The sequence below is a fragment of the Pezoporus wallicus genome, unplaced genomic scaffold, assembly GCF_028554395.1.
Source record: "Pezoporus wallicus isolate ANWC-B61680 ecotype Strahan unplaced genomic scaffold, APGP_CSIRO_Pwel_v1 contig_360, whole genome shotgun sequence".
Lineage (NCBI taxonomy): Eukaryota > Metazoa > Chordata > Aves > Psittaciformes > Psittacidae > Pezoporus > Pezoporus wallicus.
The window spans coordinates 4,611,930-4,633,714 of NW_026640059.1; the positions used below are offsets into that span (position 1 = coordinate 4,611,930).

At 40.8% G+C, this 21,785-nt stretch overlaps 1 protein-coding gene across 3 annotated transcripts in view; it reads right to left on the minus strand.

The window, feature by feature from the left end:
* Positions 1 to 3,178: 3,178 nt before the first annotated feature.
* Positions 3,179 to 21,785, minus strand: part of PID1 (phosphotyrosine interaction domain containing 1) — an 87,635-nt gene continuing 69,028 nt past the window's right edge. For all 3 annotated transcript variants that reach the window (XM_057417134.1, XM_057417136.1, XM_057417135.1), the window contains exon 3: positions 3,179 to 5,139. In XM_057417134.1, coding sequence (XP_057273117.1) covers positions 4,663 to 5,139 — 477 coding nt within the window. In that variant the 3' untranslated portion in view covers positions 3,179 to 4,662. The remainder of the gene's footprint in view (positions 5,140 to 21,785) is intronic.

Consider the following 21,785-nt stretch of genomic DNA (forward strand, 5'->3'; position numbering starts at 1 on the left):
ATGCATATATATGCATACATATGTGTTTACAGACACACACAGAACCTTACAATTCAAACAAAATTCAGTATGAATATAAGGATAATGAAGTCTAAAGGCTTCCATGAATAACGTATGTATGTCAAGTCTTGTAAGAGACTAATACGGGGTTGCCTCTCTATCTTCTCCATCGCATGCCATTTATTTGCAGGTTTTAGGAAAATTAAATGCAATTTGCTGGCAAATCCAACTGCTTTTTTGTGTAAAAATGAAGCCACTCACTACTGGAAAGTTAGGAAGTGGAACCAGCTGCAGAGACATTTTTGTTTGGCTGTGCTTTGGGTGTTTTTTTTTAAGCAAGCAACAACAACAAAAAATTAAGCTGTTCTTAGGGGCCTTTTTATTTAAAACATGAAAGACATTACTCTCTGCTTTTCTCTTTCCCCACAGGCAAAATAACACCATATGCATGTAAGCAATGTGCTAAGCAATGTGCTAAACCTGTGCTTGCCAATGTGGTGTGGTGTTGTCCCCATAACACAACTGCTGCTGAGCTACAATCATTCGCTCACAACTCCATGGAAGACTTGGTATGAGCAGAAGACATTTAGACTTCAGAGCTTGAAAACTGAACACACTTCCTCTATACAGAATAACACTTGCTTTTTTCTTAAGGTTTCTAGAAAAAATATGAAAATTGCCTTTTCAAAACACCAGTGAGGTTGCACACTGATGTTGAGGTGCAATGACCTAAATGCTTTCTATATTTTTTTCTGCAGTTCTAATAGCACACTTGGATATTTTACCCTTTTTTCACTCTCCCCTATAAACAGAAGAGGGAAATAAATCCCTTGCGTGTTTTCCTGGCTGATGCCAAAAGAACTCATCAAGCCACAGCGGGATGCAGTGAGATCCAAAACTGGTCTCTTTGTAGTTGAAAAGGAGAGTTTTCAGCCAACTGGAAGTGACTTCTGATGGAAACTTTATGATTTTTCTTTTCCAAGAGATTAATTGAAGGAAAAGTTTAACTTGATATCTCATTCTGGTATTTTTTGGCAACTGATAATCAGTGATAACTGATATGCTCTCGATTTAAAAGATTTTCTTCCTCATGCAAATGGCATCACACATTTGCTATTGATACTGCACAAGGATTTGGCCTGAACTCCAAATTATCTAAGGATTCAAACTCATGATACTGATTATTTTTCAAATCTCATGTTTTATAAGACAAACTGAAGTTCACATTCCCTTGCATGTTGGAACCCTTAGAAAATAACTAGTTCATGTTTCAAAGGATCTGATTTTCTAATCACAAAGACTAGAATTTTTTCCTCTGTATTTTATTTTTATCATTTAAAATTCCCATGTAATCCATATCCTCCAAATGATGAGGAATTATTGCAGATGCCACAATATTAAGATGTCTTTGCAAGAACTCCCCAACCCACTGTAAATCAGTGCAAGGTCAGCAAGGGCTGCACACACATAGCAGCAACCTTGCATAACAGTCTCTTCAGAGTGCTAATCAACACCTAGGAACAGATTTCCAAACGCACGCAGGCAACTAGCAAACAGGTAAGCCCTGTGCTCCCAAAAGCATTGATTTCTCTGACACCAAGCCATGAAATACAACAGTCCAAAAACACAGCTGTGTAACCTGCATCCCCATCACTGAGCAAGGGCACCGTGGTACTGCTTACATTAAAACATGACATCATGCCCCAAGATGGAGCACCACCGTAGACAATGACCTGCAGAAAAAGCAGCTTAAAAATCACACTCCCAGATTATTCCTGTTCTGGGTAATGCCATGTGGCTATGGGCTACAGCAGGGAGAACTGCCATAGCACAGGGCTCTTGCTGTCAGATGCTGCCAGTCACAGACGTGACAAGGGGAGCAGCAAGTCACCATTTCAGGATATAGAGTAAAAGCACACTGGAGCTAAACTTTGCATTTCTGTTTATGCTTTCTCTGTGTTGCTTCCAAATAAAGCCAGCACTACTCACAGAAATTTCCACTGTCCTTAAATAAACAAACAAACAAATAAAGAACAACTAAACCCCCAACAAAGGTGTTCTATGCATCACTCACGCCTTCAGGAGACTTAGGGGGATAGGATATTTTCAGTAGATCCCAGCATGTTAGAGGAAAGAACATGGTTAAAAATGAAATGCCAATATTTCTGTCCAGTTGTGCTCTGGCTGGAACTTGGTGCTTGGTGAGAGGGCAGGCTGTGTCAGAAGGATCACACCCACCCCCATGGCAAGAACACACCCCACACATCTACATATTTGCTGCAGAAGTAGAAATCCCAAACCCAAATCATCCACCGTAGTCCTCTGTAGGGCAGGCAGGAGGCATCTCCACTGCTGCTATCTTCCTTCTCCCACTCCCACAGTTGGCCAGCCCTCAGTTAAGAGCTGGGACAGGGTCAAACTCTCTATTGTCAGCAGGAACATCTGGCTGAGTTGATACAGGAATTTCACACGCTGTTTCACAGCAGCTTTGGTGGCAAAGCATTTGAGCAAGTGAAGCAACACATGATTACAGGTCTGAGCAGAAGTTGGAGGTTTTGCCTGATTTTGCCTTAGGTCAGAAAGACAGATACATACATGGCAGGACTCTGGTTTGTTGTTTTTTTTTCTGACCAGCATATAAGCCCATAGATGACCCTCCACTTCCAAATGAGCATTGTGGGAAGAAAAACTAAAACATTTTTAGAGCCATATTTACAAACACTGGGTCATCCAAAGATTCAGTGAGAAGCAGTTCTGAAAGATGTTGGCCTGGTGTTTCATTCCCCATCCCACCATCTAATGCTGCACCTGAGCCACTCTGCCATTCTTGTAAGCAGGGCAAGATACTGCTCCTACTCAGCAGAGCTCATTCCAACTGGCCAGGCATGTGCAAGGGGTGGCATCTCTGCCACCTCCTATAAAATAGAAATTATAAATCATGTCCACACACAGCCAAGTTTAAAAAAAAAAAAATCTCACAGTAATAATTTCCTTAAATATTTAAAAGAAAATAATTTTAAAAATTTTAAAGGTAATTCTCATGGAGACTGATGTCAGACTAAATGGAATAAAGTAACATTTTCATTCCACTAAATGAAATGAACACAGAACCCATGCACAAAACCCAAAACCACAGAGTTTGCATTGGAAAGACAGTTTAAAAATCTCAAACTTTAACTCAGGACATTTTCTTTTTTATTAAAGTATGAATGTATTTATGCTGGAGAACCGTTTACATACATTGTAAAGCAACAAGCATATTTTCCAAGATGTGTGGGCCTTCAATGTTTTCATGCTCAATCTACATGCTTTAACATGGACTCACACATACACTCTCACATACAAACCTACAGACCCACAAAAACACAAACATAGGTCTACCTGCTTTGATTAGCTTCTTCTTAAGGCTTCTGTAAGGTGTCCTAGTGCCCCTAACATTACCATAATTACAAACAAAATCATACAAAGGAGCAGCATTACCTGCAAACTATTGATCTGCTCTTGGCCTTAAAAATATCAAGTGAAACAAGTTTTTCCTTTTATTTGAGTTTTATTAAACATCTGCATTTAAGAAAGACATGACTGTATATCTGCAAACAAGGAAAGATACGGGAGTCTTAACATGAGCTTCTCAACCAGAACTGATGTTCAAACATGAGTCCTAAGGGACCATTTCCTTTGATCTCTACAGTAACACAGCCCTGTATGTGCAGCGAAGCACTACCAGCTCCATTCCACCAGGGCCACTCAACCAGCAATGCAGAGACCAGTAACATGGAGTTGAGTCTACTGTGCTCGTATCACTTCAGACCTGAGGTTGATGAGAAGTCAAAGTTCAAACACTGACAGACCCAAGCATCTCTCAGCTCCTATCGGTGGTCCCCCATCCTGCAGAACATAGCAGGGTTGGAAAATGAACAGATAGTGGTGCTGGCTCACTGCACCCCTATACGCCATGGAGTATTTTTGCCCACCCCTTTTTGGTATCCTGCAGTATATAGTCTGAAACTGCAACTACTGGTGTTGGGTGAAAGATGTGGCAGCAGGTATATTAAGAAAATAGGTACAATGAATAAAATAAAGGATAGCATATGGTATAATGAGTACATAAAAGCATTGACTTTTATCTGTGAAATGTGAATTAAATGCAGAATGCCAGATCATTAGTCTAAAAGGCTATGTATGGCTGTTTTAGCTTACGTGCGGTCAAAGAATTTTTGTGATGCATCATGGAGAAAGATTCTTCAGGAGCCATTAGGGCTTTCCAGGTCTACTTGCTCTTGTGCATCAGCATCAGACCCCACCTTGTAATGCCAGGGGAGCAACTAATAAAATTGCCTGACCAGCCTTATAAAACAAACAGGAATGACTCCACTTCATGGTATGCACCTGAACTACAGAGATGAGAAAGGGACAGTGATGGGTGGGTGAGAGAAATGGGGGAGGGAGCTTTTTTCTCACTTTTACAACAGCAGCAGATTTCAATGTGATTACTTTAATGATGCGTATCTGTAGGTACTGAATTGCTCTTTCAATTTAAAAAGCTGGTCAGAGAACTGTTTGGCAGTCCTTTCCTTCCCCAGTTTCAATTGTTACTTATTCAGCTATCAGCTCTCATTCCCTGGGCCATTTCTGCCTTTGCTGAACCATGATTGAGTTCAGTCAGCCATCATCAGACTCAAATTCATGAGACACTTCCTCTGACGAGCTGTTCCTGTGGATCCGACCATCGCTTTTCATGCTGTGAAAAGTTTTCTTAAAGGCCTCCATCATGGCATGGGCCAGCTTCTTAGCCTCCAGCTTGCTCTCACACTCTACAGCATGGCAGTCCATCTGGTAGGACAAGTCATCGTTGATCTCCCGATAGACCCAAGCAAAGATGTTTGGGCTGATGTTGTGGTCAGCAGTGCAGTAGGCTATACGTGCTACCTGAAAGGTATCCATGTGGACTGTTGCCTCACCTTTGAGGTCCAGATGATGCAGCCAGACTTGGAAAGGGCGAATTTCCAGAAGGGCATTAGCTGGGTAAATATCCTCCCTAGCAAGCGTGTGCTTCTTCCATAATTCAATGACCGGTTTCTCTGTGCAGCCTGACAAAAATTGCATCCCTGTTGTGGAAACCTTACCCAAATATGTAACCTGCAAAGAAGAGCAAAGACAAGTGAAACACAGACAGCAGACTCCAGCATTACTTCCTGCCAGCCCAGGGAACTGAACTTTATCTGGAAGAAAGCACCACCTTATCCCACCACCCCAGCAAACTCCCCAGTTTCCTCCATCATCTTCCAGAAAACAGTTTTCAAACTGCTTTGCAGATACTTTCTTTTCCAGATGCTGACTTCATCTTTCAAGCCTGGATACTAATAACGTTCAGTCTCTTGAGTTCAAGGGATTTCACTCTCTCCCATGTAAAGCCCAGCTTTAGAGCCCATAACTGTACCTCTAAGCTCATATTAGGAGTCTAAGGGCCAGCGGAGTAGGCCCCAGGCAGCTGCAATACCAACCACTTTTTTTTTCTTTCTACTTTATTCAGATGATTTATTTGTATCTTATTTCAAACATTAATACCAGGGAGACTGAGACATTCTCAGTTTGATAATGCAAGGCTGCAGGGGGCCAGAAAAGCATGGCCATGGCAGAGGATTTTAAACTGTTTGAATGTTTTTTTCCAAAATGATCTTGTTTATCCAGCTCTTCTGCTGTTTCTACTTAAATATTAAGACAGGGATAGCTCAAAGCTGTTCAAAACTCTATATTTGAGCAGGGCTGAGATATTATTACATCAATTTAAGAAAATACGCTGTTAGAAAAATCTGTTAATAAATTTACCTTAATCATATCATCTCTGGGGTTTTCTGTCTAACTGTTTTGAGCAAATACCCTGTTATCTAACCTGCACAGTAAAGCAACGTGGTTTTAGTGCTCTTACTTTATTTTGTTCACCAAAAATCAAATTCACTCAGAAGTCCATATCAAAATTCTGTATCAAGCCTGTGCAGAAACATTCCCATGAATCTGTGCAGCTGCTAAAGAGGCTTTCTCCCACTTACAGCTGAATGGAAGAATATTTTATCTGGAAAAACAGATTTTCTGTAGAAAAGAGAGATCAATGCCACATAAATACAATTATGCAGATATTGCTGTTATCAGAATGATGCATTTAAGAGCAACTATGTGTAAGCAAAATTGCTCCTTATTTGTCTCTTGCAGCAGTAACTGCTTGAGACAGAATCTCATGCTTCTGGCTTGATGTCTTATAACTTCATGTGCATTTTACTGAAGGTGCTTGGATAAAAAAAAAAGAATAGTCACATGCACTTTGCAAACTAATTTCTTCAAAATTCTGTATTAAGCATATGGTATCAGCTATTTTTATTTTGTATATGCTTTAATAAATGCAACAGCAAAAAAGGAATTTCCATATTTAAACACATTTAAAAAAATCATATCCACATGGAATACAGGATTTGTATTCCATAAAACAAAATTTTTTATAATAAAAGTATTTTGCTGCAAGCTTCATAGGTTTTGTTAAACTCAGAGACCAAAATTAAGCATAATTAAAGAAAAAGCTTACAAAACATTATTGAAAGTCTGTGTGGCTTAATTGTGCCTGCCAAAAAAGCAGTTTTATAGCACTGACATTTCAATACGGGCAGTGTTATTCTTTGCCTATAAATATTCATTCTTTGAACTGGGAATACGCTATATCTTATAAAGCTTTATGTTTTTTGAACGGTGGGAAACACAACAGCTAGAACAGTTGTTCACAAGGCAAGACCTACCAGTGTTTCGCTTTATTTTATTAGTGATGAGAGTTGAGTTCCCTAAAGTACTGTAGAGTAACTTAAAAGAAAACCTCAGAGCTCACAGGGCCAACTAAATACGTATAAACAGCACATACAAGACCAAAGAGGAATGTGTTTTCAACAGACTGTGGGGTATTTTGACATACACCCACAGTCATATTGATGTGAAAATACCAAGATCAGTGTGCAAATCTGCACATTCAATATATTCTCCAAAGCTTAGCTCACCCCCATTTCATATTCACAAGCCAGCTAACAAAAGACTAACACACACTGTAAATTACATGAGCATTTGGGGTTAGATTTATAGCCGACTGCAGTAACAGAAGTCCTTCACTGACTTCAAAGAGATCTGCACAAAGCCTTTAAACCCTGAAGAACAGGGAATTAGCCTTTTGCTCATGCACTTTGTCACTGCCCAAATACAGTTGCCCCAGCCACTGAAGAGATGCTGCCACCACTGCAACATTTTGTCCCCTCAGCCACTGTTCAGAGAAGACCAGTATTAATCGCAGCATGCAGAAATAAGCACCTCTTGTTAGTGCACAACAGTAAATGTAGGGAATTGTTTCATTACAGGTTTGTGTGCAAGAGGAAGCTGTTGACAGCACGTGAGCTGCCCTGCAATAACAGTGTGAGGAATGGGAGGGGAGAGGAAAGCAAAGGCAGCTACATCCTACTGAGGAAGCACTACCGTGGGTCTTCCCAGGCAGTTAGCACTGCTCAGCTCACTGCTGCGAGTTCACCCCCCAGCACACAAAGCATCAGCTTCTCAGCACGGCTGACTCCCGAGTGATGCTCGGGACACCTCTGGCAGCTGAGGAGCAGGCAAGCTAGTTGTTCACACAGGAGTGCAAACTGAGTTTAATCTTTTCTCTGTTCCTTCTCTGCCACTAACTGCAACCCCCTGATGGCCACCAATTTGTGCGTGGCCAGCCTAAATGTGAAGTTAAAAAAAAAAAAGTATTTCCTTAAAAATAAGGTATTTCTATTTTATGAAGAAAAGCAGCAAAGGCAAAAGTAACAAGTAAGAAAGATGGGACTATGGCTTGTTTACCAAAATGGGATGTAATGGTCTGATTTACTGTCCCAGTTCTGTCAAAATATAACTATGTTGGAACCATTGGAAAGTTGCTTTCTTTAACACGACTTTGCAACTCCATTATATAAATTTCATTTTCCTTTGATGATACATTCATAAATATTTATAAAATGCTTAGACATTATAAGAAGGAGTTCACAGGAAAGAGAAAATATAAAAAACCTTTGGTTTAGAGTCTCTCTTGTACTGCGTCTTACACAAAAACATTAACACCTAGTAATGTCATTTTGGGTTTGGTTTTTTTTTTAAACAAATGACCTTTTTTTTTCCTAGTTGAGACACAAACATTTCACAAAAGTACCATTACTGAAGTTCTTAGTGATGACAGATGTCTAACATTTCATCGCTTTATGGTCCCCTGCTAAATACAGAATAGGGAAATAGGGGCTGACGAGACACCTCTAATATTTGACACAAAAAAAGGCAGCATCCTGTTAAGAACAATGTTTTCTTCATGATTAACTATAATCTACACTTTACCCATTACACAGTAACCCATTGACGCTGGCCAATTTAGTAACTTAGTAACGTTTGTGTAATTGCAGAGACAGTACTGGTAAAAGATGGATTTATAGGGCACTTTTCTCTGAGCTCTCAGTTACAAGGCTATTCTTGTAACTGATGCTCCCTGCATTTTGGCTCCTACCTCAACACATCCCACAGCACACCCGCCTTTATTTAAATGCCCAGAAACCACTGACCACACACATCATTAGAGTAAAGCTATTACAGTACAACCATCTTCCTTTCCAATTTCCAAGTTTGCCAACCAAATATCAAAGAACATATTATTCCTTCCATTATCAGACGGAGAAGAAAACTATTTTGAGGCAAAAAATCCCACTGGTTCTCTTTTCCACTAAAACTGATGGTATCTCATCAGTGTGAAGCCAGCAGGAAGTATATAGAAAAAATGTAATTTCATCTTTTGTACTTGTAAGAACCAGATATGAAGGGCACAGAAAGACATTGTTGATGTTATTATGTGTGTATGTGCAAACACACGCTGAAGAACTGCTGGAACAGAATCAGCTGTATATAGCCTTTCTAACTAGAGAGTCATTGACAAGGACTAGCAACGGCTACAGCTCAGGCTAAAAGCCTCATCTGTGAAAACACAGCTCAGATCGCCAGCCAAAGCTCACCATGGCTGAATAATGCTCCCTCTTCATCCAACACTAGACAGAGTTCACTTGGCAGCAAATATCAGTCCAGGAAGATAACTTCTTTGTGACAGCATGCATGTCCTACAGCAAGTGTCATCCTATACATGCTGAGGCCAGCAGCCATGGTCCCTCCCCTCTACCCTCAGTGCAAAACAGGGTGGTTGTAACGTGTAAATTACTATCAACCTGTCACAGCCTTTACTTGTTTTGGACACTGTATTTGAATGGAAAAGCCAGCTCAATGCCACTTTGTTAGCATTACGCAATAAAGGCATTTCATTTCATATTTTCTTCTAAGGGCAGGAATATATTTCTTTATGGCACTTTCAGTACATTGGCTTGTGTGTTCCATCTTTCCCATGGATTTCTGGAAGATACAACTCAGCAACTTCTCGTGCATGTTAAAAATCATTCACATTCTCTCTGGCTGTTCTATGGCAAACTGGCATTTTCCATCTGATCCTTCACTCCCTGGCAAGCCACTGTCACCCAACATGACATAAAATACACTTGTGGTTTCAGCACTTCTATGCTTGCAAACATTCAAACCTTCAGCAAAAGCCAAGATGCTCTGAAGAGCTCCTTATTTCACCCTAGGGCTTGCCAACACCAGTGTCATTTTCTGATAAAATTGTCCTCCACAGAAACATGCTGTGCCTTTGCCCTTTTGTAATGGTTACAGCCATCTGACATGTAGCGACGTCTCATGTCAAAGGACATGAAGATTAATCAATGTCATTTTTCACACACTGTCCTAAAAACACAAAAACATTTGAGTACTTTGACTTTGTTTTCAGCCCCTTCAGTCCATAATATAGAGTGAATATATGTATTAATAACAAGGCTCAAGAGCTTACCAACTTTGAAGAGGCCAATATAGCTGCTGCCATAGACATTTTCACTTCTAGCACAGCACAATTTGTCAGAAGTAATAAGGGAGTTTTTACTTTCCATATTCGATTCTTTTCTTTATCATTGACCTCATGCCATTTACTTGAGATAAAGAACAGCTCAGCTCGTGCATGACTCCCCTATGGATAAGTCCATAATGCTCCTAACTCACAAGTCTGTTTGGCATCTGAAGTTAGGCAGCCAAATTTCTTTTTCTCCCTCTGTCCTTTATCCCTCGTCCACAGAATCATAGAATCAACTAGGTTGGAAAAGACCTCTAAGATCAAGTCCAACCATTACTCCAGGACTGCCAAGACCACTTCTAAACTATGTCACTGAGGGCCTCATCTACATGGGTTTTGAACACTTCCAGGGACTGTGATTCCACCACTGCCCTGGGCAGCCTGTTCCAATGTCTGATTACCCTCTCCGTGAAGAAATTTTTCCTAGTATCCAATCTAAACCTCCCCTGGTGCAGCTTGAGGCTGTTTCCTCTTGTCCTATCACTTGTTATTTGGGAGAAGAGACCAACCCCCACCTTCTTTCAGGTATTTGTAGAGAATTATAAGGTCCCCCCTGAGCCTTCTCTTCTCCAGACTAAACAACCTCAGTTCCCTCAGCCATTCCTCATAAGACATTCTCCAGACCCTTCACCAGCTTTGTTGCCCTTTGCTGACTATCATTGCTCCAAGAAAGCTGATCCAAGTTGTAAAGATCCATAATTATTACATTACACAAGGACAGATGCTCTCTTGGCACAGGACTCTGGCACAGAAACATGTACACACACAGGTCTCAGGGCTCTCTCATTATTCTAGACCACGATCAAAGGACCACATGGAAAAATAACTTTAATACAAGTATTTCTTCCACACGAGATAATGAGAGTCTTTGTCAACATAATTTTGTTGATTTTTGTTAATTTACAAAGAAAATGAAAAAATTAAAAAAAAAAATAGAGTACTTAACCTGAGCCAGTAGCTATTTACTCTGCATATTTGCAGTCACCAGAGGATGCACTAGAGGATCTTAATCTTATGCAAATCTTGGTAATAGGTGACTCTCTCTTTTTTCAATCTGTCTTTTAAAATAAATATTCTTTTAGCCTCAAATCTGGTCTACTTGCAACTGATTATGTTTGATCCGAGATGGGAAGATACTTCTCTCTTAAAGGCGAGGCAAGCAGAGATAAGGAGACATTTTGTTCCTGATATCAGAGGATTTCTCCCATGGAAATCTCATGAAATGTGGTAATGAAAATGGGACTGGAAAGGCCTATGTCAGGAAATACAGGCATAGCAAGTACTGGACAGCCTGGAGCCTGGCAGGATCACCTGGATATCTGCTGCTTCCTTGGGGACACGGGACGCACTGCAGCATTTGGAAAGTCAACCAGGAGACCAGATAGCCCACAAGAAGCTTTACCACAATGGCAGCATGCACAAAGCTCACAGTGCATCCCATGCAGAGGGGCTAAGGAGGGTCAGGGCTCACTGAAGCATCTCAGAGCTTTAATTTTTCTACGCACAGTGGAGCTGGGATATGAGCAGGACAGGCCTGCAGCAGGCTGCCCAACAGCTCAGAGTCAGTCATCTTTCATTTCAGCAAAAGCAAATTTAGCTGTAGAGACATTTGCAATATCTTTAATTAACACACCCAACTCCTGGCACAGCGGGAGTGCTCCATGCCAACCAGGGTGTCTGTCTCACCGCATCACCACAGCAGCTCGGCTGTCCTGACCCTCAGGCACAGTGACACTGCCTTAGGCTGGAGGCTTTCAGATTTAGAGACAAAAACTGCTTTTTGGCTCTGGAGGAAAAACAAAAATATCCCAGACATTCCACTGGATCACTGAGCAAATACCATGAACTGCACTCAAGCAACGCTTGCTTAACTGAGACCCAACAAACTGACTCAGTTAAGGAAAAAGGCTGCACAGATTCCCTCTGCCTGTCACTGCTTCCTCGCCCACACTGCCCACCATCCAGCCAAAGGCTTTGTAGCACAAACACAAGGGTTTTTGCAGGATCCACGGGGCTCCTTAGCACACAGAAATACTCAGTAAAAGCAGTAATGTGGCTTACACAAATATGTGCAGACCTGTTTTATTTTGAAGATGAAATTCAGAGCAAGAACAGACTGAGCTGGGCAACAGTGTAATGGAATATAGCCATTGAATCTGACAGTTGCCCTCCAGTTTAGGAAGGATAAAAAAAAATAATAAAAAAATCAGTAGTTAATGTCTGATGTATTCTGAGGAATCAAAGAATGGCTCCAGAAAAGGCTGAAACTGTCAGCACCTCTTCAGCAGTTAAGTCAACAGCCAGCATCTGACTCCTTTAGTGGGAACAAAGCTGAACCCAAGCCTTAAAACAATGCTAAAATTCCTCCTCAAAAATAAAAATAATAAACAAGCTCAGCAAGAAATGCATTCAAGTCTTTACATCTACAGAACTCCTTTGGAAAAACAACTGCAGGACAGCAGCTGCTTCTTCCCTCCCTTCCTTTGTCCATCCATCTGTCCCTACAGCCATGCTCACAGCAGTCCTTCACAGGTGCCTTTATTTTCCCATGTGTTTCTCAGCTGTGACCAGGCAGCAGATCCTGCCTTAACTCAGTCCCAGGAAGCGTTCACCACACAAACAAGGTGTAAAGTGATAGCTTGGGGCAGTAACTTCAGACATAACTCGATTTTCCACCTAAATTCCTCTAAAGGACACACCACACCTCTGGTTATTTTTAAGTCATCATTACTCTTCCAGGTTTTACAGACTCTGTGCTTCCAGGTAGATGTAGCAGGTGAAGGAGGAGTGGGGCACTGTAAAAAGTCCTTTTCTTGAAAAATACTCATACCCAGTAAAAAGAAAAATATATTTCCCATTTCACTGCTGCTTCCAAGTTAGCTTAGGAATGCCCGCTAACATGGTAGCAGGCGGAGCAGATGAGTTACTGTGGTCCAGAGTGGGTGTCCCAACATCCAGTCCCACATCTGCCTCAGACATAGGGCTTTTCTGAAGGAGGGCAGAGCTCACCCACAAAGGATCTCTAGTTCCTCAGGCAGTGAGCAGAACAAACACTCCAGAGACTGCACATAACAGACATCAAGCATAGGGCACATCTCTGGGATCCTGTCCCAGCTCTGAGTGAAACACCCAAGAGCACACAGACATCCCAGAGCCCCTCTTCCTAGCCAAATAAACCCCCAGTCCTCCTAGAGCAGAGCTCTGCCAAGCCTTCCACTGACAGCACTTGGGGAGGGGAGCAGAAGACAAAAACTTCTGCGGACTGCCAACAAGAGCAGAACCCTCCTTACACCTTGTGACCAGCCCCATCCATCACTCACACCCAACCCATACAGCCATGGGGAGTCAGGGAAAAACATTGGCATTTGGTAAGTTTAAGATTTAACAAATAAATATACTGGAAGAGAAAAAAAAAAATCTCCCTTTGAGGGGTTAATATATAAGCTCTGAGAGAAACAAAAGCAAACAAGAAATAGCCCAATGGCTTCACAGGCCAAATAGCCAGGGCATGATAAGTAAGAGCAACCAGAGCTAACCCTCAGAAACGCAACCCAGAGAAATGCAATAAGCCAAGCTTTTCACCTTTCGTTACATCAAGCTGCTGCTCAACAAGCCTCTTTATAAACTACCCTGAGTATTAAACTACTGTCCTCACCTAGACCTAAGAGCATCTAACTTATATCCAGCAACCAGGAGTCTCTGCCTAATTGGCAAAACGTTAACCAAGCCCAAACACAACTGCAGCAAGAGCCAGCTCTGTTCCATGCAACCTCCCATTAGCAACAAAAGGATTGCCTCTTGCATTTCATTATCCACTGGACAGGAAGCTCATTTTGTGGTTTGGCTTGAGGGGATGAGTCTGAAATGAAATCAAGTGGAACTGGCAAACTGCAGCTAGCTTGTAGTCAGAGAAACTTGGGTCCTGGTGTGAGTGAAAGATTTATGCTGCACTATTTAAAACTCAAGAAATCAATTTAATCCTAGCAGTGATTTACAAATGTTGTAGTGCAAGACATAACTGAATGAGCAAATACATTTATCATACACAATCTCAGTGGGGCTGCTGGACACCCTACTATACAAGCTGATGATTACTTTTATTCCCAAGTATTTTCTTTATGTTGCTGTTTAGATCACTTTTCTCTTTTGTCTGCTTTTATTGCCTCACATAACTTCCTTTCTTTGTGCCCTGTTACCACTGGGTTGAAATTAATTCTTGGACAAGCCAGACATCTACCATTGTCCTTCAGAAGTCTTCCAGTATGAGGAGATGTGGAGATAGCCAGGGAAATAAGAAAACCAATACACTGCAGTCACTACTCGCAATTACTTGGAGTTTCCTTCACACAAAGTCCTTCCAAAACCTCTCTTCTGCCACCTCAGAACCCTCACTTTGAGAATCCCTTCTGGCAGAACATGCGATGCTGAGACTGGTTTATGTTTGCATGATCATGGTCTCCCCCTAGAGAGACATCGACCTTCATGTTTATGTTCAAATTACACCCAAGCCTTTTTTCCCCTATACATTCTTTATTTACATGAGGTTGAAACTGAGCATGGAAATCTGATTAAGCAACTCATCATGTTTGAGAAAGCTTTTTGGTGCTGGGCTCTTCACAGCTGTTGTATTGTAGCAGAGGGAAGGAGCCCATGGGCAGAGGAAGGGAGCAGGCTTTTTGCTTTTACTTTGTTCCCCTTCCTTTCCAACTCACAGAAGGCTCACTTTGGCACCAGTCCTACAAAAACTTCAATTGTAGTTAATGGAGCATGCAAAGAGCAAGTACGGGAATGACTATATAACTTGGGCCACTATTTCCACCAAGGCATGTGCATTTTACATGCATTTTAAGACTCTGGACACCGAAGTATGCCCAAAAAGCCACGCAGTGCATGTTTTTCAGGATCTTTCATGGCTAAGAGATCTGTTCTCAAGGTTGCCTTCTTTGAGCATTCCCCATAGATCCTCCCATTTCCCCTTTAGTTCTTCCTTTCAAAAGAAGACGCCAAGTAATAAAACTGAACAAAGCCAGTGTTTCTAAGACATTCAGTTCTGGAGACCAAACATCTCAACTGCAATTGCTTCCTGGCACAACTTGACAACACCTGAAATTGAGAGCATAAGGGAAGGAAGCCAGCTTCAGGGACCACTAAAGATCACTACAAATTGAGTTTGTATTCCAAGAGAAGTGTCAGGCCTACATCACAGGAAGAACAGAAGAAAAATAATGACAACTAAACCATTTAAGTTCTTCCTCCCCCTGAGTGCTGTAAAACTAGTAACAGCCAAAAAAAAGAAAAAATTATGAAACAAACCACAGACACAAGAGACTCCCAGAAACGGCAGCACTTACTCCTGCTATCCACACGTGGCAAATGAAACGCATTCCCTGAAGTGAACAGGGGAACAGAAACATCACCCTCCTTATAACATACTCCTATTAACATAGTCATTAGTTTTACATCTCCTTCATGCATCACTATGTGAAATGAGTTCCATGACTTAGCAAAACCCTTAGAGATTTTTTCTACCTCTCCCAGGTTTTACCATCTCCAGGAAAAGTCTTATTTGAAGACTGGAGAAGAAATAGAGTGCCTACACTGGGATGGAGCTCTTACACTGCAGCCATGAAAAACAGACCTTGTATATTTCAACTTAATAAAAAGCACTAAATACATTATTAAAAAGAAAATAAGCAGCTCTTTTTATTACTAAATGAGCCATTAGATAAATATGCCTGAATTATCATTTAAGTTTGTTTGTGTTACCAAATTCTGGATCAGGGCCATAGCAACACAGGCTTTGCACAGCCAGAAAGAATACAAAGTCACTGCCTCTAAGGTTTATGACACTATATTACAATTTAACCAGAAATTTCCCTCTCAACAATGCGACAGTATGTTAGCAGACTAAACAAAATATTTTAAAAGAATAAATATATCCCATAGAGTATAATGATGGAAGACAATGGTGCCATACAGTTTTTAATTCATTTCCAAAGCCATGATTCTCAGTGCCTCCAAGGCCCTGTTTTCACAGTGGATTTAGTACTTGCCTGTGACTTCAATACAATCACTTTCCATTTGGATAATGTCTTTCCAACCAGTAGGGAAAGATCTGAAAGTGATTCTTAGTCTGCATAAGCATCCAGTAAATTGGGTATTCATGCAGGCTACCTGAGCACAGAGAGGTTGGTCTCCTGGCAATTTCTCCAGAAACTGCAGAGATCTTTCCCAGTGACACAGAGGGAGCCTCCCTCCTTTTCTGGCTAATTAATCACAGCATCACCTGTTCTCTTGGCATGTATTTCAGCTCTAAGGTGACAAGCCTACATAGCAGCCAGAAAACAGTCCTTAACTACCTGGAGCAAAACCTGAGACATGGAGACTTCTACAGTGCTACATTTAGCTAAGATGAAAGGAAAGATCTAAGCCTTGGTTTGGACAGCCTGGAAGATGGCACTCCAGAGTGGATAGTAAGAAAGCAAGAATATGAAGATACAGTAGCAAAACACAACGGTGATATCAACAATGATCCAGAGCAACTGCTGAACCTCCAGACCACCACATTCATCTATTTTCTATAGCCTATGTTGCTTTAGGAGAAGTCACAATAAAAGTAATACAACAGCAGCTCCACTCATGCCTATTTTCTGTCTTCCTCTTTGTAGCCTGGCAGTTGCTAAGACTTCATGGCCAAGCTGGGAGCAGAAAGCCTACCAGGTGCATTGCCACTGAAGCTCACACACCTTTACTTCAGTTACTGCTTGGCCTACCCAGGAACAGAGGGTCAGTTCTGGATAAAGTAACACTAACTCTGAAATTGCTCTTCAGCATAACAGAATACAGCTTCCTAAAGCAAAGGACGTTACAGGCTGCCTGTGACATTGTCTCTAAGCAAAATACACCCATCCTACGAAACACAGACCATAGTAATAAGCTCAATGAGGTCTCACAGCCCACAAGTTAACATATTGCAAACTGCAATATATAACTGGTAAAAACCTCAGACGCCTTATGATGGCTTTCTATATAAACAAGTACTCAAACATTTTTCCATTAACAAGGTGTTTCAGAGCTCTGTAACAAGTAAATACTTTGTCTTAGCCATTTATCATCATCCTACACTTAGAATTTTCCATATAGTTATTAAAATTATTTATTAGAATAAGCAGATCTTTTTAAGAGCTTAATAGCTCCTGATCATTTGAAACTAAGAGTTCCAACCAACACATAATACGTTATCCTGCATTTTGTGCTATCAGACTGAAAGGGAAGAATAAAGGAGCAGGGTATGAACTGACAAAGCAATGGCCAAGACTGGAATAAACTGCCCACGGGGCAAGGTTCCTCTTCCCCAAACAGCAGGAACCAAATATTTTCAGGCATTTCAAGAAAGCCCATGGGTTTAGTTTTTCTCTCTTTGCTTTGAGATATTGACAGAGAGATTTTCAAAAGAGCACAGACAGCAACAGGTATCAAGCATTTTAAGACAAGCTGACCACTCCTTCAGTACCTAGAAACACAGACAGAAATTTGGCAAGAGACATCATTGTGTGCATTAACAAATGAGGAATTACTCGTCTTTTAAAATTCTGTAGCTTTCCCCATCTAGGCTGAAACAAGTTAAAACATCCCTGTTTCAAGGGACTGTGATACAACACTGGTGCACAACACAGGTGTACCTGCACTGCAAGTGCAAGTACACTTTCTAAGTCTCTCATAACAGTTCCATTTCCTATCAAAATTGTTATTTTAGTTAAATACTTTTAAATAGAAAACAACATATATTTTAGGTTTGATTATGCATGAGCTTAAATTTGACAACACAATAGCGAGAAAACAGCATTTTGGGTAATAGAATTTACTTTAGAATTATTTCATGCTTGAAATGCAGATATTTACAGTAAGAGCACACATTATCTTATTTGCCCCCTACCATCTGTCTCTAGCCTTCCATTCTTTTCCTCTGCTGCCTCTTCATCAAAAAAAGTTGATATCTCTTTCACCAAGTAGAAGATTCTTTAATTGTAGTGCAAACCCACAAACAGCATTAAAGTTCAAGCCATGTTTGCAAAACTCAAATCTGAATAGGCCAACCTAGCTATTCCTGTGAGGGAATTTTATTTACAGAAAAATATCTTGCTTCTGCAAGAAATTTACTTTAAAAAAAAATAAAAAAAACACACCCAAAAAACTGGGAAAGAAGAAAGAAAGAAAGAAAGAAAAAAAAAGTGTTTCTTACTCCAGGCAAGGGCATCAAGCACATTATACTTCTTTGGAAGATCTTGTTTACCTTTTCTTTCACAAGGAGAAAAAGAGGTTAGTCCCCATCTGAAAAAGGAGCACTATAGCAGGCAATATGGATTATAATTTGTCTTCATGCTTTGTCATTAGCAAGGAAAGATTTTTATTTTCATTTAAAAAACATAAATACAAAACAACTACATCTCCCTTCTCACAAAAGCACCAAAGAGACATTATAAAAATCTCCACATTTAAAATAGCTGCAGCAAGAACAGGGCAGTCCCTCCCATGGCAGCAAAATCACACAATATGCACTAGTGAACTAGAGCACAGCCGTTCTGGGGATGAACTTGCTACCACCCAGAAATGGCATTAATACATCATATTGTAATGCCTGTCACAGCCTTAGGGTCCTAAGATCCAAAATTGTTCATCTGTGCATATAGACAGCTTCCTATCTGCACGCATAAAGTGACACTATGCTAACAGGATATAATATACATATATATGTACTACAAAATAATTCCATTGAATTATTTATAACACCTTTCTTCTCAAAGAAGCATTTAGCAAGATCTATCATTAAAATACAAACAGCAGCTGTCTACACATCCCTGAATACCCTAAATCCAGAGTTTGTAAGAGGAGGTGATTAATAGCTGTTACTGAGGGAAACTGCAAGGGCAATTTATAAGGGAGCAGTGTAACTAATGGAAACAGAAATCAGGCTCTAGCAGCCATTCTTAGAGTGCTACCCTTGTTAAAAAAAGACAGTTTTTTAATCATTGCAGTGCTTGAGACACTGTTCTCAGCCACAGCACAGTGTCGCCAGGAGTGGGGTCTCCCAACAGCATGAGGGAGCACTGCCTTTACACCACCACATCTGCTACACTCCCACTCACTTTGCAGAGCACATTCTGCTCCATAAACACCCAAGGATCATCAAATGCAAAGGAGAGGTATTCATGAAGCAAGGTGACTTCACTACTTCCTTGCATCTACCTTTTCTCCTGCCTGCAATTTGCTCTGCTGCCTTTCTTCGCTCCTGGGAAAGTTTAATCCTGACAATGGGCAAGTGCCCCACCAGCACTGCCCACATCGGCTGGGTGATGGAAATAGGTGTGAACTTCATCTGCTCTGGACAGAGCCCAGACAGAGTATGGAAGCTATGAAAACCACAGGAAGTGGGACTTTTTACATGGAAGACTGGAAATGTGTGGAACAGGGAAAGAGCCATGACACAACCCTGAAAAAGCTACTGCTGGGTATGCAGCTGTTTCTAGAGCGGATCATCAGAGCATACCCTTCACAGGGAAGGGTATGGATGTCCCTAGAGGATCCATAAGGATATTTCTAGGCTCCTTGTAGCCACTCAAATGGAGTTAATCTGATCATAAATCAATGATTAGAATGAACATTGACAGACTTACCCAGAGATTTTTAATTTAAGATATTGGATAGAAACTTTAGAAGGTGAACAGAAGAAATTCCATGGAGTGATCCAAAGAAAGTGGATCTCAGGGGCGGGTCTACACTGTAGAGAATACCATCCAGAAAGGCTAATAAAAACAGAGAAGCTGTGAGATCCCAGCAGAACTGCCACCTGTTTTCTCCTGGAGGTGGTCCAAGAAGATGACGGCATAGTACCACAGGCCAAAGCAAAATCTACTCTCCATTATATAAGGCTGCTGAACTTTGGAAAAATACATAACCAGCATGATTAGGTTTAGCAAGCAAGAACTTGAAAGCAGGCAAAAACACATCAGTTACTACTTTTAGACTGGGTTTGGACTTGCATTACAAACTGTCTGGGTGAGATCAAGGAACCAAATATTTATCTTTGATGTAGAGCACAAACTGCTCTTGAGCTTCTTTTTAAAAGGCAAATGGCCTTTTCCTTTTAGGCAAAGAAGGCATAAAGTCCTTCACACTTTCCAACAAACACTTAAGACTGTCACAATACACAATGTCAGGTATAATAACCAAGATCTTGATTTGAACTAATTAAATCATGGATGTAATAGCAAGAACAGGTTTCATCTTGCTCGTGTTCTCCAATTCCAGCAACTAAGCTGCCATATTCAGGCATCTACTTCTTTTTTAAAGGAAAATAAACACACACAAACACACCATAAAAGAACAGAACAGAAATTTATATCCAAGGGTGCCCTGCAAGTGTGGGAAAAGAGATAAAGCTCCAGGCTTTGCCAGGTGGCAAAATCATCATCTTAGGCCTGGAAAAATTCTGCAAAAATCGACAAAAGACTGACACAAATTCTTCCCCATAGATGGAGAAAGCCACACACAGAAGCTTTCATAACACTTAAAGACCTTGACATAGGCATGTGAACAGTCAGCCTCCTTGTTCACTATGTAACCTGTTAGGTAACACAAACTCTTGTAACCCCAGTTTCTTCCACTCCATATTCACTTTTCAGCAGATGATTCTCAGATGAGCAAAGCTGTAATCACACCTGAAGGAAATTATCACATGCATAGCCCTGCCAGAAAAATCAACCACCACCTGCTCTGAAAACCCACTAATTCTTGGTTAAAAAGTTATCACTCTTTTCTAACAAATGGATCAAGTTAACTTACTAAAAATATTATTTTTTTTTTAATTAAAAAGGCTAGACTAGTGGCCAGCTCCTTGATAGCAAAGCAACAGATTACAGGAACTCACCAAGGTCACAGAACAAAAATTACCTTGGGCTTTCCAGCACTGTGTGTCAGCCCATGTGTCAGTATTTACTGGGTGTTTTGGCAGCAGAACATAGGAGTTCTCTTCCCCACTCCCCTCAGAGTGACTTCATGCAAAAGGGTGAAAAAAAAATGTGATTTTGTCACCCTTGAACAAGAAAAGGTGTAAAAGCTGCTTAGGATACCTGAGCCAGGGAGAAAACCAAGGGCAGAGCTGAGGGTCCTGATAACATGAGGTTAACTCCTGCTAGCAAACACCACAGAGGAAAAACAAACAGTCCTCTGCTCAGCAACAACAGTAGTAATACTTTTCCAAAAACCTCACGATATGGTCTTGTTTGAATTATCATAAGCAAGAAAAGTTAGCCAGTACAACTCGAAGCAACTGCAAAGCCCTGGCTCTGGTTCATGGCTTGAATACCAAGTTGTCGTAAGGGTGTCTATCTTAAGTATTTCATACTGCCCAAAGTTATTTCTAGTCATTGCCTAAGAAGAAGGTTGTTTGGACTTTGACCTCCTCTATGCTAAATCACCAGCATTTGTGAAATGGAAATTTTGTGAAAATATGATTTTAACCTCCAGTACAGAACACAGAAAGCAGAAATGTGGTGTCCAGCACAGTCTCTTGTGCACTGATGTCTGTCATTTGAAGCAAACACCACTTTTTAATGATGAAGCGTTTCTGAGGTCTAATCCTTCACCTCCTTCAGCTGCACAGTCCACAGCCACTCACATTAAAGGAGTTAGACTGAAATGCAAATCTGAAAAGCTCACAGAGACCTCACAAAAAAAGCTAAAAAAGGCTTCAGAAACTATGTTTTCAGTGCAGAAATCTGTGTTTAGCGCATAT